The sequence below is a fragment of the Leptopilina heterotoma genome, unplaced genomic scaffold (genome assembly GCF_015476425.1).
Source record: "Leptopilina heterotoma isolate Lh14 unplaced genomic scaffold, ASM1547642v1 Lhet_157, whole genome shotgun sequence".
Taxonomy (NCBI): domain Eukaryota; kingdom Metazoa; phylum Arthropoda; class Insecta; order Hymenoptera; family Figitidae; genus Leptopilina; species Leptopilina heterotoma.
The window spans coordinates 1,190,262-1,209,474 of record NW_025110871.1 but is presented as its reverse complement, the minus strand read 5'-3'; the positions used below and the strand labels follow the sequence as shown (position 1 = coordinate 1,209,474).

Below are 19,213 nucleotides of genomic sequence, written 5' to 3'. Positions count from 1 at the left end.
TTTCTCGCGCCATCGTAAGGAAGTTGACGGAGGTCTCGGTTACTGGCTGGATTCTCTTTTTACGTTGATTTTTCAGGAAATGCGGCTCGGAACGGGAAGACGTCTTTACGATTTGTTTTGGCGGCTCAAGCGCAGCAAGGACAGACACGCAGTGTATCTTGCGCAGACGCAGCTTTTTCGTCGAACAGTATTTTTAAAGATTTTCCTTTCCGTGGTCGCTATAGGTTTAAACGGGCGGGTCGAACTCGAGAACCATTCGCGTTTCTCGTTGAAATTAAATTCACCAACTTTCCTCCAATTTCCCTTCAACCATCTCTTTCCCAATATATTCATTTATTTTCGCACAAAAATAATTTTGCAAAAAGAAAAAAAATTTTTTTTTTATTTATTTTATAAAATAAATATATAAATTCAAAAAGAAAAATTGAATACGTAACTTTATTTTTATTTTAACTCTTTTTTATTCTTTGATTTTGTGTTAATATTTTTTTGATTTTTTTCAATTTTAACTAAAATTTTATTTAATGTTCACCAACAATTTCCGGGATATTTAATTCCAGGAGCTAAATTTTTATTCTGTCGAGTGAATTTTTAATACTGAAAGTACAAAATTTAATTTCTTAATTTATTTAAATAAAAATTTCAATATAGAATTTTTTTCTTTTCCAGATAAAATGTAAAAACTATTTGAAAATTAGAATAATTGGAGTCAAATTTATAGGGATGTTAATTTTTACTCTGGGTGTCAAATTTGCAAATGGACTAAATTAACAATAATAATAATAATTATTATTACAATTATACGAATAATTATTAATAATAATAAAGTACATGTTCCGGTAATCTGTTCGCAGTTTGAAGTTAGTTGTTCTTTGCTTTTTTGTTTCTTAACTTTTTTATAATTTTTCTTTTCAAATATTTTCAATTTTAAAATTAATGTATTGAAAATTATCGAATTGTTGCAAAGAATTTTATTATTTAGGAAAATAACTGAATTCTCGCGAAGAATTTAACTATTTATAAAAATAAATAAATAATTGAAATGTTTCGAAGAATTTATTAAAATTTTAAGAAATAATTAAATTGTAATGAAGAATTTTATAGAAATATTTGAAAATAATGAATTTCTTTCGAGAAATACAATTAAATAGTTGTTACAAAAATAATGGAATTTCTTTAAAGAATTTTATTAAAATTAAGTATATATATTCAAAATAATTAAATTCATCACAAGAATTTTATTATTTTTTGGAAATAATTGAATTCTTTCAATTTTTTTTAACGAATATATTTAAAAATTGCATTGAAAGTCATTTAAATTTTATAAAGAATTTTTTAATAATATTTTGTGAATAATTGAATTATTTTTAGAGAATTTTCAATTCTTCTTGAAATTGAATTTTATGGAAATTTTTGAAAATTTGATTAATAATTATTTAATTCCCGCAAAGAATTTTAGTATATTTATAAAAATAGTTGAATTTTTTTGAAGAATTTATTAAAATTTGAGAAAAAAATTGAATTTTTTTGAAGGAATTTTATTAAAATTTTTGAAAATATTATTTTTAATTATTATTAATAATAATAATTATTTTTATTATCATTATTATAACTATTAAGGTATAATTTTTAATTATTTTCTCTAAATTTATGACTTATTACAACAAAATTTTACAAAAAAATTTAATGCAGTAATAAAATATTATTTTAGAAAAAAAAGAGGAAAAAAAAGTGAAAGAGAGGGAAAGAAATTTGAAAAATGTCAAATCACTTAGAAAATTGTTTAATGCGATTTACGTAAGTTTATTTAAGAAGACAAGTGTTTTAATTCTTACTTTTCAAAGTTTATACAAGGCAAAACGAATTCAATGGGTTCGTTGGAAAACTTCGATTAACCCACCATGAATTTAAACTACTTTCTTTACTTTCTTATAATATTACTCGACAATTGTGTGTTTTTGCAAAAAAAAAAAAAGAAAAAAAAGAAAAGAGAATTTTTTTTCCTTTTTTCGTGTATACATTATTATCTTTATTACAGCATTGTGCAATGTCAAATATAACGATAACATATCGTTGAGTGTAAACAAAAGGCATTGTATCATACTTGCAATAAAAAAAATCTATTTCATTTTCGGAAATTAAAATTACCTAATTTTCCTAATTTGAAATATTTTTATTATTTATAAATAAATTTGTAAAAAAGAAATTTTTTTTGCGCTAACGGCAGAAAATAAATAAATATAATAAATAAATAAAATAAATAATTTTATAAATAATATTTTATAAATATAAATATAAATATAAATAAGTAAACAAATGAATGAATAAATAAATAATTAATAAATAATAAAAAATATAATAATAAATTATATTTAACTAATTAGCATGTATATATATATATATATATAAATATTTAGAAAAAAGTATATAGAAAATACTTCAAGAGAAAAAAAAAGTAAATTTACTTCATAGCATATCATTACGATAACAAAATCGTAAATTATCGTACATTTAACATCTGCTGCCTTACCCTTTGTATCTTTAATGTATATTATGATTGTAAGAGAGCATTGAGTTATGGAAAAATTAATATAATTGACTCGTTTTGCTGCTTTCTGTATTTAAAGACAATAAAAAAAATTTTTTTTTTAGTTTTAATGGCTGTTAACGATATTTTGACTTGTCTTTATCTATTTTTTTTATTTCCTTTAATATTTATAAAGTAGCTGAAAAGTTATTAAACATTTATTAAAAATTCTTCTAAAAGTTTTTTTCAAAAAAAAAAAAAAAAAAAAAAAAAAAAAAAAAAAAAAAAAAACAGGAAAAAAATTGAACGAAATGAGGTACGTAACAAGGAGGTGGGATTTTGTGCGTGACAACGCCTCTATATAAATGTCATGAAGACTTTGATAAATACATTGACATTTGAAGCTCAAAAAAAAGTCTGAATGAATTTCGTAATTTAACAAAACAAAAAAAAAAAAAATGTTGCGGGTAAGGAAAAATGTAATTTTGAAAAAAATTTTTTAAAGTGGTTAAAGAATCCGAATTTTAATTTCAGTCGTTAATTTAATTCAGATTTAATTCAGGGCAAAATTTTGTAAAATTTTGGAAGTAATTTGCAAAATGAAATCTTTACACCAGTTGCTAAAGAGGAGCAAATTGTATTTATGGTAAAAAATAATTTTCGAAACCCAATTTGCATTTTCAGTTAAATTTAGTTAAAGAATTTTAATTTGTAGTTTAATTCCAAAAAGAAATTTATGATTGCTCTAAATTTGGCAGAAATTTGCAGGATATTGTTCAAATGTTAATTTAATAATGAATTCTAGTTGATAAAAAATAGCAAATTGTATTTTTGATAGCAAATTGTATATTTTTGGTAAGAAATATTTTAAGAATCCTAATATTATTTTCAGTCCTCAATGAATATGAAGCATCAGGGCAAATTTTTGGAAACAATTTTGCAATAAATTTTCAAAATGCAACATGTAATAAACACAAATTTGTCAAAAAGAACCAATTTGTATTTTAACAGTAGTTGAAGAATCCTAATTTAATTTGCAATTTTTTTGGTAAAATTCGTTAAGAAATCCTAATTTTTTTGCGTAATAAAAGAAGTTTTGACTTTTAAAGATTTTGTAAAATTTTACGCAGATATTAGGCCAAAATTAATTGACAACAATACTAATTTTTATTTTTGTTTAAAAGTTGCTAAAGAATCCTAATTTTTTTTTTTTTTATTAGAGGTGGGAAAATTTTGTAACAAAGTTCGCAATTAATTTGCAAAACGCAATTTGCAATTATCACCGGATGATAAGAAATAACAAATTGCAAATTTTATTAAATAATAGTTGAAGAATATTCATTTTTTGGCTAAATATGGTTAAGAAAAACATAATTTAATTTTAATTTGTTTTTAATTCAAGGCAAAATTTTTGCTAGAATTTTGCAATAAATTTTCAAAGTCATTTGAACATCAATTTCCCAAAAAGTGCCAAATTATATTTTAACAGTAGTCGAAGAATCCTAATTTGCAATTTTTTTGATTAAAAGTCCTTAAGAAATAATAATTTATTTAAAAAGTTTTGAATGATAAATATTTTGCGCAAAATTAAGCAGATATTAGATAAAAATTAATTAACAACAAAACCCCAGTTGATAAAAAATAACAAAATTATATTTTTTTTATTTCAAAGGAATCCTAATTTCTATATTTGGTTAAAAGTTGCTAAAGAATCCTAATTTTACATTTAGTTAACAATTAAAGCAGTGCGGAACTTTGGCAAATTTTTCAAATAATTTGCAAAACACAATTTGCAATTATCACCAGTTGTTAAGAAATATTAAATTGCAATTTTATTAAAAAATAATTGAAGAATATTCATTTTTTGCTAAAAGTGCGGTTAGAAGCCATAATTTAATTTTCAGATGTCAATGTTTTTAATACATGACAAAATTTTCAGAAACATTTTGCAATAAATTAGCAAAATTCAATCTGTAATAAGCACCAATTTGCTTAAAAAAAATACCAAATCGTATTTTATAAGTAGTTAAAAAAATCCTAATTTGCATTTTTTGTGAAGAAGTGATTAAAGAATTCTAATTATTTTTTTGTCATTAGTGGTTAAGAAATCAGAATTTGAATTCAAGTTAACAAAAAAGATTTTCAGGTGAAAAATGTGCGAGATTAGAAGACAATTGGCAAAATAATAATGTTTAAAATAAACACTACTGGCTAAAAAAAGACCCCTTTTTTTGGTCAACAGTTGGATAAATAATAATAATTTAATTTCCTACTTCTCCAATTATTGTAAATCAGGCCTTAAACTTCCCATTTTCATTAAAAATGTATGTCGAAAGAAAATGTATTGAATAATAAAAAAAATAGGTTGCATGTGAGAAAGTGAGAGTAGAGGTGTAAAAACCATTATCACCTCTTTGAGTCTCAACACTTAACCATCCATATCTTTCTCCCTCTTTCTCTATATATATATATAAATATAATTTAAAATTTCAAGAACTGAATATTCAGATGAACAGAAATTTTGTGAGCATAAATTTGATAAATTTTATGAATTTTATAATTTAAGATTTCATTTACTACTGTTTTAGCGCGTCTCCCTGAGCGTCATTTGCACTCTCAATGTTTGAGATACGATCTTATCCATAAAGAATCTACCCTTCATAGATTGCGCGCTCGCTTATCCGTGAATGTATCTGCTTTTTGCCAAGTGCACCTTCATGGAACTAAAGGATTGTTCCGGATTGTTCAACGGAGCGCTTTAAAAAAATAGACCTATACGCGGAAAAAGCGAAGATCGAAAGGGTTAATTTATTGAACGTTTTAATATCTTTGCTTTATAATATGCTACAATTCTGCGCGTATATTATATTTTAATGCGTCTTATGTATATATATATATCGGAATAACTTTTGACTCTGTCTGTACTTAACATTCGATGCGGGTTTTCTGTTGCGTGTCTGAGCAAAGAAACCTGTTTTTCGTCGAATCGAAAGGGTCCCACCTTCTTTAAACTCATGATTCTGTCTGACTGCCCACTGCAACAACTACAATGCAATTTTTTTTTTTTTTTTGTTTCAAAAATTTCTTATCCTATTATATGCGATTATAACTGCGAAATTTAGTAGATCAGAAAAAATTTAAAGAATATTATCGACAACTAACAAATTACTTTTGTAAAACATTTTTTTAATTTTTATTTTTAAATGATTTTCAATTTTCTGCTTTAAAAGAAAAAGAAAGTGTACTTTTGTTTTTAATCTGAAGGACATTCTTTGAGAAATTAATTCAAGCCTTTAAACATTAATTGTGGATGGAGTTAATAGTAAGTAGTGTCTACCTGATATCTAATTGTAAGTAGAGACAATGATAAACAGCGTAATTCACTAAGTGTCGAAAAAAATTGGAACGATTGTAGTTAGCGACAACAGTAATTAGTGTCAGTTGTAAGCAACTCAGATTGTATGTTGTGTTGTCGATAGTCATTGGTGCCATTTGTAATTAAAAAAAATTGTAAGTAGCGTCGATGGTAATTAGTATCAGTTGTAAGTAAAGTCGATTATAAGTAGCGTCGATGGTAATTAGTACCAATTGTAACTAAAACCGATTGTAAGTAGCGTCGATAATAGGGTAAGTAAAATTGTAAGTAGCGTCGATAGAAATTAGTGCCAATTGTAAGTAGCGCCGATGGGAACAAGTATAGTAATTGTAAGTAGTGATGATAGAGCGTCGATAATAGTTAAAACCAATTGTAAGTAAAGGCGATTGTAAGTAGCGTCGATGGTAATTAATACCAATGGTAAGTAAATCCGATTGTAAATAGCGTTGATGATAGGATAAGAAAAATTGTAAGTAGCGTCGACAGAAATTATTGCCCATTGTAAGTAGTTTTGATGGAAACATATAATAATTGTAAGTAGCGATGATATGGAGTCGATGATAGTAGAAGCAAATTTAAGTAAAGCCGATTGTAAGTAGCGTCGATGGTAAATAGTACCAATTGCAACCATAGCCGATTGTAAGCAGCTTCGACTGAAATTAGCTCTAATTGTAAATAACGCCGACGGAAACAAGTGATAATTGTAAGTAGTGGTGATAGGGCGTCGATAACAGTTATAACCAATTGTAAATAAAGCCGATTGTAAGTATATATGTAATGACAGTTAAAACCAATTGTAAGTAGCGACGATGGTAATTAGTACCAATTGTAACTATAAAGCCGATTGTAAGTAGCGTCGATGGTAATTAGTACCAATTGTAACTATAAAGCCGATTGTAAGTAGCTTCGACTGAAATTAGCGCCAATTGTAAGTAACGTCGACGGAAATAAGTGATAATTGTAAGTAGCGATGATAGTTAAAACAAATTGTAAGTAACGAAGATTGTCGTCTTTAGTTATACTGCCAATTGTAAGAAGCGTCGATCGCAACTAGTTACAATTATAATTGTAAGCAGCGTCAATGACAGTTATTATTAATTGTAAGTAACGCTGATTGTAAGTAGCGTCGATTGCAGTTATTGCTAATTGTATAAGTAACGTTGATTAGCAGCAATAATTGTAAGAAGCGTCGACTACAGTTAACGCAAATTGTAAGTATCATTGATGGAAGCAAGGGATAATTGTAAGTAGCGTCGATGGAAGCAAGTGATAATTGTAAGTAGCGTCAATAGAAGAAAGTGATGATTGTAGGTAGCGTCGATGGAAGCAAGTGATAATTGTAAGTAGCGTCAATGGAAGAAAGTGGTAATTGTAAGTAGCGTCGATGGAAGCAAGTGATAATTGTAAGTAGCGTCAATGGAAGAAAGTGGTAATTGTAAGTAGCGTCAATAGAAGAAAGTGATGATTGTAGGTAGCGTCGATGGAAGCAAGTGATAATTGTAAGTAGCGTCAATAGAAGAAAGTGATGATTGTAGGTAGCGTCGATGGAAGCAAGTGATAATTGTAAGTAGCGTCAATGGAAGAAAGTGGTAATTGTAAGTAGCGTCGATGGAAGCAAGTGATAATTGTAAGTAGCGTCAATGGAAGAAAGTGGTAATTGTAAGTAGCGTCAATAGAAGAAAGTGATGATTGTAGGTAGCGTCGATGGAAGCAAGTGATAATTGTAAGTAGCGTCAATGGAAGAAAGTGGTAATTGTAAGTAGCGTCGATGGAAGCAAGTGATAATTGTAAGTAGCGTCAATGGAAGAAAGTGGTAATTGTAAGTAGCGTCAATAGAAGAAAGTGATGATTGTAGGTAGCGTCGATGGAAGCAAGTGATAATTGTAAGTAGCGTCAATGGAAGAAAGTGGTAATTGTAAGTAGCGTCGATGGAAGCAAGTGATAATTGTAAGTAGCGTCAATGGAAGAAAGTGGTAATTGTAAGTAGCGTCGATGGCAGCAAGCGATAATTGTAAGTAGCATTGATGGAAGCAAGTGATAATTGTAAGTAGCGTCGATGGAAGCAAGTGATAATTGTAAGTAGCGTCAATGGAAGAAAGTGGTAATTGTAAGTAGCGTCGATGGCAGCAAGCGATAATTGTAAGTAGCATTGATGGAAGCAAGTGATAATTGTAAGTACAACAACGTCGATAATAGTTTAAACCAATTGTAAGTAACGCCAATCGTAAGTAGCGTCGTTGTCAATTAGTGACAATTGAACCTAACACCGATTTTAAGCGCAATTCCTATTAATCTCCTCGACTCTATTTTAAAAAAATCCCTTTTTCTCCAACTATACAAAAATTAGAGATTGAATTTGACACAGGACTATATTTCGAATGTATTTATTTAGATAATAAATTATAAACATATAATACTATATTTCTACGAACGAAATTAATTCGATGGAAAATTATTTTGTAAATTACAATTTACAACTGAAAAGTGTATTTCGTACAAAAGTAGATACATAAGAATATATACATATATATTTGATGCACCACGTTAAATTGGATGTATACGCTGGTAAAGTTATTTTTGTAGAAGGGTCTTTGTGCGCAAAAAAAGAACTCCATGACAAATATTCTCGAGTCACTGCACTTGAAGAAGAGCATTTTGCAATTTTCGAATACTCAAAAAATTTAATAATTATTTTCAAACTTATATTTAACTATATTTATAGTTTAAATATTAAGCTATGGAAAATTATTATCGTGGAATAGAAAAAAATCATTTTTTCTTCCATATATTATATAATTTTCATTTTCTAACAATGGTTATAACATCTCAATTGTAATTGAATTGATGATCTTCGAGAGAGGTGTAAAGTCTCGATTGCTAATAAAAATAAAGTAGGAAATACTACAGCAGCGTGCTTCTAAAACAGTTGTTCTTAATGGGTTCAGAGATGGCCGACTTCCAAATTATTCGATGAGAAAAAAAGAAATGAAAGAAATGAAAGCAAAAGAGAAAAAAAACAAGATGAAGAAGTTAGGGAACGTTTCTAATTCGCGATAAGATTTCTCATTCAACAGTCAAAGAAATTCGTTCTGTTTTAAATTCAATTTTTTTTTTTTATTTTCTGATGAATAAAAAATAATCAAAGAACTGTATGTAATTAAAAATTTTTTTCTTTTAATTTCTGACCATTTGAATGTGTTTTTTTTCAATTTTATTAAAATTGTTAGCAGATAAAATGGATTTAAAATTGCAACTAGTGAGAAAAGGAAATAAATTTGTAATTTGTAAAAAACATCGAGTGTTATTAATGTTAATTCAAATTGGAACTGATTGTAAGTAATATCGATGGAAGTTTGTGCCAATTGTAAGTAGCGTCGAGGATAGTTTGTATACGAATGGTAAGTATTAGCATCGTCTGCACTTAGAGCCAACTGTTATAAAAACTGATTGTAAGTAAAGTAAATAGTAATTTGTAAGTAAAGTTAATTGTAAGTTAGCGCCATAAGTACTCACAATCATCGCTACTTACAATTTTTGCTACTGACAATCGACGCTACTTACAATTGGTACTAATTACCATCAACGCTGTTAATTAAAGTTTAGAATTATCGCTACTTACAAAATTGTTATTAACTGCAAATTATCTCTACTTACAATTTTTTAATTAGGGATAATTGAAAGTAACGCTGATTGTAAGTAAAGACAATTTTGAAAGTAACGCTGATTGTAAGTAGAGATAATTTACAGTTAATAACAATTTTGTAAGTAAGCGATAATTCTAAGTATTAATTACCAGCGTTGATGGTAATTAGTGCTAATTGTAAGTAGCGTCGATTGGCAGTTGCAATGATTGTAAGTAGCGATAATGCAGATTGTAAGTAGTGTCGATAACAGTTTGAGCTGATTGTAAGTAGCGACGTCTGGAATTAGAGCCAATTGTAAGAAAAGCTAATTGTAGCCAATTGTGATTGTAAGTAGCGTCAATTGTAACGTGACTTAATTGTAAGTAGTATAAATTGTAAGTAGTGTCAATTGTACGTAGGGTCAATCGTAAGTATTGTCAATCGTGAGGAGTGTCAAACGTTAGCAGTGTCCATTGTAAGTATAGCATTAATTGTAAGCAGCGTTCATAACAATTAGCGCTAATTGTAAGTAGCGTCGTCTGTAATTAACGAACATTGTAACTACCGCCAATTGCAACTAGTTTTCATTACAGTTTGCGCAATTGGCAAGTAGCATCACTTAGCTGTGCCAATTGTAAGTAGTGATAATTGAAGGAAGCGTCAATTGTAAGTAGCGTCAAGTAGTGTCACTACAATTGTTAAAATAACGCTAATTGTAAGTAGTGATAATTGAAGGAAGCGTCAATTGTAAGTAGCGTCAAGTAGTGTCACTACAATTGTAAAAATAACGCTAATTGTAAGTAGTGATAATTGAAGGAAGCGTCAATTGTAAGTAGCGTCAAGTAGTGTCACTACAATTGTAAAAATAACGCTAATTGTAAGTAGTGATAATTGAAGGAAGCGTCAATTGTAAGTAGCGTCAAGTAGTGTCACTACAATTGTAAAAATAACGCTAATTGTAAGTAGTGATAATTGAAGGAAGCGTCAATTGTAAGTAGCGTCAAGTAGTGTCACTACAATTGTAAAAATAACGCTAATTGTAAGTAGTGATAATTGAAGGAAGCGTCAATTGTAAGTAGCGTCAAGTAGTGTCACTACAATTGTAAAAATAACGCTAATTGTAAGTAGTGATAATTGAAGGAAGCGTCAATTGTAAGTAGCGTCAAGTAGTGTCACTACAATTGTAAAAATAACGCTAATTGTAAGTAGTGATAATTGAAGGAAGCGTCAATTGTAAGTAGCGTCAAGTAGTGTCACTACACAATTGTAAAAATAACGCTAATTGTAAGTAGCGTTTATTGTAATTAGCGTCAATTGTACTCAAAAATTTTTTATTCTTTTTTAAAATTCTCTTTCCCAAGAAACAGAAATCTATTTTGAAAAAAAAGGAAATTATTCAAGTTCCAACTAATTTTTGCAATTAGAAAAATTGAAAATAGAATTGAAAATTGTTTTTTTCTCTGTAAAACAAAAATCACTGTACAATTTGAAATAAACTTCGTTTTAATGCGTCAGTTTCCATTCAAAGTATCAGGATACGCTGAGATGTAAATGCGTGCAATGTTGGCAATGGTAGGATAGTAGACGCGGTCTTGAAGCAATCAAGCGACTTACGCGCGTCGTGGCGAGCACTTCAAAGTGACTGTAAGCTAAGAATAGAAGTAGAGTACAATGACCAAGCTCGATCGTCTTGAAAATTTCCCTTCGATGTAATATTATTTTCATTATTTGTGACTATTGACGAAAATTTTTTGCTTTTTCTTCTAATATTTCTCCAAATATAAATTAAGAAATTTTCCAATTTTGCAAAATGGAATTTTTTTCATGAAAAAAAATGGAAAATAAATTTTTTTTTCAATAATTAATGAATAATGAGAAATTTGCGGGTTTTTTTTTTCTTTTTTGATTATGTGAAAATAAAAGTGAGATTGGCCTTGAAAAGTGCGTCATTAACTTCTTTTTTTTTTGGTATTGAGAATGACGATTCATTACGAACCAGCTTGGGCAATAATTGCATGCGATATTTCTGGACGAAAAAAAAGTACGGGGAGAGAAAAAAAAAGCGATGTTGATGCGAGAGATGAACGATAGAAGGGGAAAAAAGTTGTTGTAGGTACGGCGCCGGACTACGATTGGATCTTGATTCGTGTCTTGCGTTCACCAGGTAGCCACTTGTTTTTAGGCGCAAGCAGGTGACATTGAATGACTAGAATTTAACCTACGCGACCGAATGCTGTACGAGCGACAATAAAAAAATAAAATAAAAAAAAAAACAATGAAAAAAAAAACCTTCTCTTCACTATATAAACGTACCTACAAAATTTTAACAAATCACCATCACAACTTTTTTTTTCTCAAAATTGAAATTTCTTTTTACAATTATTTTTTTTCAAATAATTCTTTTACAGAGAAATTTTTTTAAGAAAGAAAATTAAATCTTTTTTTAAATAATTTTTCTATAGAGAAATTTGCTGATGAAAGAAAATGAAAAAAAAATATTTTTAATTCCTCTAGACATAAGTAAAAGTTTGAAAATTTAATTGTATAAAAAATGTTTTTTGCAATCTTTTCAATGAGTGTAAGTTTAATTATTTTTCCACTTTCAGTGTCGTTAATGAAGTTTAAAAAATTTGTTTGATATGTTAATTTATTAGTGTTTAAAAAAATGTGTTTAAAAAGAAAAATTAAAAATTTTGTCATTAAACGCCTAAAAACTTACCTTTATGAAAAAGGTGAATACTAGGAGCCCGAATCCGGGAAAATACTCCAATTTGATTAAATGCTGTGATTGTATTTCGAAAATAATCGAACATTTTTCTTAAGTTTGATTAAACAATGTTTCTATATTCACTTAATTAATAATTGTCTATTAAATTGTTCAAAAATTTGCCGTCATTTTTTTATAAGTCGAATTCTTCATTTTATTTAATTTTTAATCTAAATTTCAAAAATTTATTTTACATTTGCAAAGAGAAAGAGAATTTTTTTTTTTTTATTTTCCCCACTGAATAATTTATTTCATCGAAAATTTATTTATTTAACATAGAATATTTATAAAATATTATAAATTGCCAAAAAAGTATTTTCATTTTGACTAGATTTTAAAACTTGGATAAATTTTAAAAGTAAAAAAAAATTGTTCGCAGTTAAAAAATGTATTTACTTTTTTCAGAAACATTTTTTTCCCCTATGTAAATAGAAAAAAAAAAAAATTTTTTTTAAAGAAGAAAAATCTCTCTCTGCAAATGTAAAATATAATTTTTGTTTATTTACGAAAAAATTTTTATCTTCCGTATTTTTTCTGACGAATTTTTGAGAAGAGAAAATTCTCTGCACTTCTTTTTTTTGCACTTTTCTGTTTTATGTCCTCTTAACGATGGAAAAATTCACAAGAAGAAAAACACTCGTTAATGGTTGAAAACACATTCTTCTCTATATATGTATATATAGAAAAATAAAGGAAAAAAGAGAAAAAATAAAATACGTGAAACTAGTGAAAGAATTTTTTTTTCTTTTAAATAAAAAAAAAAAATTGAGAGAAATTTTTTTTTCTGAAATTAAAAATTATTTTTTTTTCAAAGAGAAAAAGAGAGAGAGAGAGAGAGGGGGGGGGAAGGAGGGATTTTTTCCAACTTCTATAAAAAAAGGATACTAAATAAAAAAAAAGTACCTATATTCAAGAAAAAAAGTAACTGAAAAAAAAATTAATGAAGAGAAAAATTTTTATAGGAAAATAATGTTTCGCAAGTGAAAAGCGTGCCAAAAATTGAAATAAATTTTTTCTCGAAGGAAATGTATTATATATATATATTATATATTGTATATATTTGTTTATTTTATTTATTTATATAAAATATACATTTTATTTCTAAATTTTATTTTTTGATAATTTTTTTTTCTGAAAAATTTATATTTAAAAATTTTTAAATCATCATTGCTGAATGTTTTATTTATTCTATTGAAGATATTTTACGTCCACATGGTGAGTCATTTATAAATGACAGTATGTATATATGCGATATGCTAATATCTTCATACGATATTGTATTTCTAGTGATGCATTAATAGCATATTTCTTATTCAAAAGTTTATATATATATATATATATATATATATTAATAAATGTATAAAGAAGAAGAAAAAGAAAAAGATTATTTTCAGTTCCATTGATATAGAGAAATTATTTTTGTACTCAAGTTTTGCTCTACTTTTCTTCATTGCTTATTAATTATTAATATGGAAAATTTTAATAGAGAAATTAATATTTCTTAAACGTTTTTCTTTTTGTATTTTTGCGCTTTTGCAGCAACTTTTTTCAATTTTAAACATGACACTGCATTTATTTTTTTGAATAATTTTGATATTTTGTAAATTTTCTGAATATTGATAGTGTCAATTTCTCTTTTTTTTTAAAAAAAAAAAGAGTAAAATAATAAAATATTTTTGAGCAAATGTATAATTTTCAAAATATTCAATTATTAATATCATTCAGAGACAAGTAATTTTTTTTTGTTTTCATTGCATACGTAAATAAAAATTTTGTTCTGATGAGAGAGAAAAATGAGTAAATTTCTTTTTTTCCTTTGGATAAATAATTCTCATCATTTTTTCCATTAAAGAAATTCATTTTACATTATATAGGTGAATGAATAAAATTTGCTTTCATAAAATTTTTTATCTCTTTATATTTACACATTTGATATTCTCTCCATTAATTGATACTATAGATATCTCATTTTTTTCATTTTTCATATTTTTGCAATAGTTTTTCAATTAAAAAGACTATTTTTATACACTATGTTTTTGTATGTTTAATATTGTTTGCCGTATTTTTCTTTGCTATTTTTAATTCGACTATTTATTTTTATACAGTATTTTACTGTATTCACTATTTTTTTAATTGTACTATATTACGTTTAATATTTGTTAGAGTAATTTTTGAATTCTACTATTTTATTGTATTTACTATTTATTTTAACTTAAGGGTATATTTTTATACACTATTTTATTGTATTCACTATTTATTTGTTTGTTTTCGTTATTATTTGTTTCTACTATTTATTTGACTCTATCATTTATTTTTATTCATTATTTGATTGTATTCACTATTTAATTGTATTCACTATTTAATTGTATTCACTATTTAATTGTATTCACTATTCAATTGTATTCACTATTTAATTGTATTCACTATTCAATTGTATTCACTATTCAATTGTATGTACTATTTAATTGTATGTACTATTTAATTGTATTCACTATTCAATTGTATTCACTATTCAATTGTATGCACTATTTAATTGTAGGCACTGTTAGAAAGTTTTAAAATAAAATTTTAAAAAACTTTTAAAAATTTTTACTGCATTCACTTTTGAATTCTATTTACTACTTATTTGTCACCACTATTTTTATTTAAACACTATTTTATTGTGTCCACTATTTAATTGTAGGCACAATTTATTTGTTACTTATATTCCTTTGTGTCTGCTATTTATTCTACTATTTATTCCACTATTTTTTGTATTCACTATTATTTATTTATTTGGACTATTTTTTTGTATTCACTATTTATTTGTTTGGACCATTTTTTTTGTATTCACTATTTATTTGTTTGTTTTTTGTAAACACTATGTCGATTTGCTTTGCTCTATTAATTTGTATTATTTATTTATTTTACTTTATATTTAATTGTACACAATATGTTAATACATGTTTGTACATGTTTGTTTTGTTTATCTCTAGACACTATTTATTCATTTGGTTTTTATTTATCGGTAGACACACTTTTTTTGTTTATTTTATTACTTTCTACACTGATTATATTGTTTCTATTATTTTTTTGCGTATGGAAATTTTTTTGTTTTATTTTCTCCTTGAAAGTAGTTTCTACAATTTAGTATAACTACTATTTAGTATACGCACATTTGTTTTATTTTTTTTTACTATTTGTTTGTACACTCTTTTCTTTTTACTATGTATTTGTATACACTTTTTTCTCTACTATTTCTTTGTATAATTTCTTGTTATTGTTACTATTTGTTTGTGTATTCTCTCATTTTTGTTAATATTTGTTTTGGTTAATATTAGTAATTTGTTTCTTTCTAATTTTTGTATTTTTTTTTGTTTCTATTCGTCTGTGTTCACTTTTGTTTTTTTTTAATATTTGATGCGTATACACTTTTTTTTTACTATTTGTTTGTAACTCTTGTTTTTGCACTATTTGTTTGTATATACTTTTGTTATTGTTTCCATTTGTTTTATGTTAACTTTTGTGTCACTTTTTTTGAAAATATTTGTTTGTATATATAAATTATAAACTCTTATTTTTGTTACTATTCGTCTATTGTAAACACTTTTTTTTCTTATAATATTTGGTTGAATAGTCTTCTGTTTTTGTTTCTACTGTTTACTGTTTTTACTGTTTTTTGTTACTTCTGTTTTTGTATAGTCTTTTTTTGTTTGTAAAGTCTTTACAAACTTTTTTTTTTTTTCTTTTGTCACTATTTGTATAGACTTTTGTTACTATTTGTTCCTAAATAATTTTGTTTTATTTTTCACTATTTGCTACTAAATTAATTTTGTTTCATTTTTTCACTGTTTGCTCCTGAATAATTTTGTTTTATTTTTTCACCATTTTTTCCTAAATAATTTTGTCTTCTTTTTCCACAATTTCTTTACTTGTATTAATTTATTTTTTACTCTTGTTTTTTGTTAATATTCGTTTGTATAGATTCTTGTTTTGTTACTATTCGTTTGTATAAATTCTTGTTTTGTTACTATTTGTTTTTATAAATTCGTGTTTTTGTCAACATTCGTTTTTTATAAACTCTTGTTTTTGTTTCTATTCGTTTGTATGAATTTTTGTTTTTGTCACCATTTGTTTGTATATAAACTTTGTTTTTGTTAATAATTGTTTGTATATAAACTCTTGTTTTTGATACTAATTGTTTGTATAAACTCTTGTTCTTTGTTACTCTTCGTTGGTAAGCACTTTGTTTTTATTTTATTTCCTTTTTTTCTCCTGAAAAAGCACTAAACTGAAGACTCTAATTTTCTCAGGAAGTAAAATTTGAATAAAAATCAAGAAACGAATGAAATTTTTTTTCAATTCTCATGTAATTTTTGCATAAATTAAGTTAGTTAATAATCGGTTAATAATTTCGACAATGTTTTAAAACCAAATTAAAAATATTAAACCCAAATGAAAACAGTGGCCGCAAATGTCTAGAGAAATTCATTTTTCTCTAAATTTTTGAATTTTTCTTGAAAATCGAATTTTTTTGTGGCCTTCTTTCTTTTTTTTTGCAAGTGCTACGACGAAGAGAGAAAAAAAATTTATTTCAACCAAATATTACGGCCTTGGAGTTAATAATTACTAGGGTAGGAATAAATGGAAGGCACTGTGAGTAGAAAAGTTATGGCAAGTCCAGACTTGCTGAGTAACCAATCGCACACACTCACACACACAGAGAGAGAGAGAGAGAGAGAGAGAAGCGGACACAGACAGACACACGCGTTGATAATAATTAGAAAAAGATGATTTTTAAACAGAATGGAAAATATAATTTTTGGCACACTTTTTGTTTCACTTTTTTTTTTGAATTTGAAGAAATAAAAGAAGATTTAAGGAAAAGTTTTATCGCGAAAAACTGATTTTCGCTGTACTTTGGAACGAGAATAATAATTGACACGTGTCTAGAGTACGTTGGCACATAGGCGTTTGTTAATTTAACAATGGTATATTGCATGTGGTTGCGTGCACTAGGCTGGGGCAAAAGTTGCACCTTGGATATAGAGAGCGGCGTTGACGAAGGCGGGAAAATTTAAAGTTTATCACACCGCCGTGAGATGAATAGCGGTGTGCGTTGCTTGGCCCGATATCGTTGGGGTTGTTTTGCAAAACGAATCAAGCTGGGTGGGTGGGGGTTGACGAGCGGGAGGAACAGAGAGACGGCAGCAGCAGAAGGGGGGTTAAAAACGTTTGAATGGGCTGCGGGTGGCAATAGCGGCCAAACGTCGGTGTGGCCGGAGGGTCCTGTGTTGTGTCCAAAAAACGAAACGGAATTTTATTTTTTTCAGAGAGAAAAAAAGAGAGAAAGAGAGAGAGAGAGTAAAAGAGAGAGAGAGAGAAAGAGAGAGAGAGAAATGGCATTCGCCGACGGTGATATGTACTCACCGGAATTGTAGTATTCCTTAAAGTAGTGTGACGCTGCGCGTTGAACAATCGAATAATATAAGTTCACGTACGACGTCGACTGATTTCGTGCGGAGAGCGCCATTTACACCGTTTTTTATTTTTTTCTTTTCTTTTTTTTTTGAAAGTATTTTTTTTTTTCTAGTTTGCGACACTTGTCCGCGTGCGTGCGCGAGAGGTTTTTTTTTTTTTTTTTTGTTGGGAAACAAAAACACGAGGTTTTGTAATAGTGTGACACAAGGATTTATTTAATTTATTTCACATGCCGATTTGTGTGCCGATCCGCGGCAAGCAACGACGAAACTTGTAATCTCCGGTTCTCTTTTGGTAAACCGCGCCGGTAGACAAACTCGGTAGACTCGGCTGGCCCCGAGTACTCGCCAAGACCGAGACGTCGCAGTGTTGCCACGCTTCCGTCGCCGGCATGAACTGGAGAGGGGATTTCTGAACTGGATTGGGTTTGGGTGGAATATGGAGAAGAGAACGAGTTGGGTGAGAGAGGACGAGTGGAGAAGGTCCGTGTGGAGCGAGAAACGACGGCGGCGGCAGAGGCAGAGGCCGCGGAGGTGGAGGAGAAGAAGAAGAAGAGGTGGAGGTCGAGGAAACGGACCAACGGTTTGGAGAGGGAGGTGGGGGGAGTGGTGAAGGGAAAGGGTACGGCCAGGGTGAAAAAGTTATGTTCGTCGGACCTGGGGCAGTGGGGAGGGGTTTTGATGGCTCGTCGCGACGGGACGGGTGGTGGAGGTGCTTCCCTCTTTACCCGCGGAGCGACGACGCCGGTAACGGCGGGGGGCGAAGGGAGGGGGGAGACGATTGGAGCCGGCGGGACGCAATGGTGGGGATGACACTTGGGGGGAGGGAGAGAGAAAGAGGGATTCCCCAGTTTATTCTACCAACGCGGTAATACCCCTCGATGCGCGCTGCGCCGATGCATCGTGCCACGAGCACGACTACCTCCGAGTCACACGGAATGCTCGTGCCACGAGTACGAAGCCTCTCCCAAATCAATATCACTCGTCTAAAAAAGCAGCACCTGTAATCGCACTTCCGAACTTCCGGAATTTCGCGACTCAACCGTTTCTCCTTTTTGTATTGTATATACGACCACCCCCCCCCCTACCTTCCTCCCTTCCTCCCACCCCCCCGGCCAGTCCGCTGCTACCCAACCGCGTCCTCTTGTTGACTCAGGTCAGGTTGGTCTAGACTTGTTAGGTTGATTAGAACGACGCACTCTGCGTTTCCCGCCAAAAATCATTGCGCACCTCCCACCATTGTTTAATGATTCCCATGTGTTTCTAATTTTCAAATAAAAAACAGAAAAAAAATTGTTATAGTCAAAACTTTACAAGTTTCACTATTAAACATTTTTTCAATTCAAATATAGATTTTCACCGTTTTGACTAGTTTCAATTTATAGTCATTATATAACAGTTAATCAGAGTGCTTAAAACTTATCTGAAAATAAATTTTTTTTTATATTTGAACAAACTTTG

The 19,213-nt window shown here is 28.6% G+C and overlaps 1 protein-coding gene across 4 annotated transcripts in view; it reads right to left on the bottom strand.

Moving 5' to 3' along the window:
• LOC122498659 (zinc finger protein 768) overlaps positions 1-17,836 on the bottom strand; it is a 38,386-nt gene extending 20,550 nt beyond the window's left edge. For 2 of the 4 annotated variants that reach the window (XM_043606504.1, XM_043606506.1), the window contains exon 1: positions 17,703-17,836. Coding sequence is in view for 2 of the 4 variants with exons in the window: in XM_043606503.1 (XP_043462438.1) it covers positions 17,703-17,805 (103 nt within the window). In the remaining 2 variants the exon portion in view is untranslated. The remainder of the gene's footprint in view (positions 1-17,702) is intronic. The other 2 variants (XM_043606503.1, XM_043606505.1) reach the window with 1 other exon arrangement.
• Positions 17,837-19,213: the final 1,377 nt, after the last annotated feature.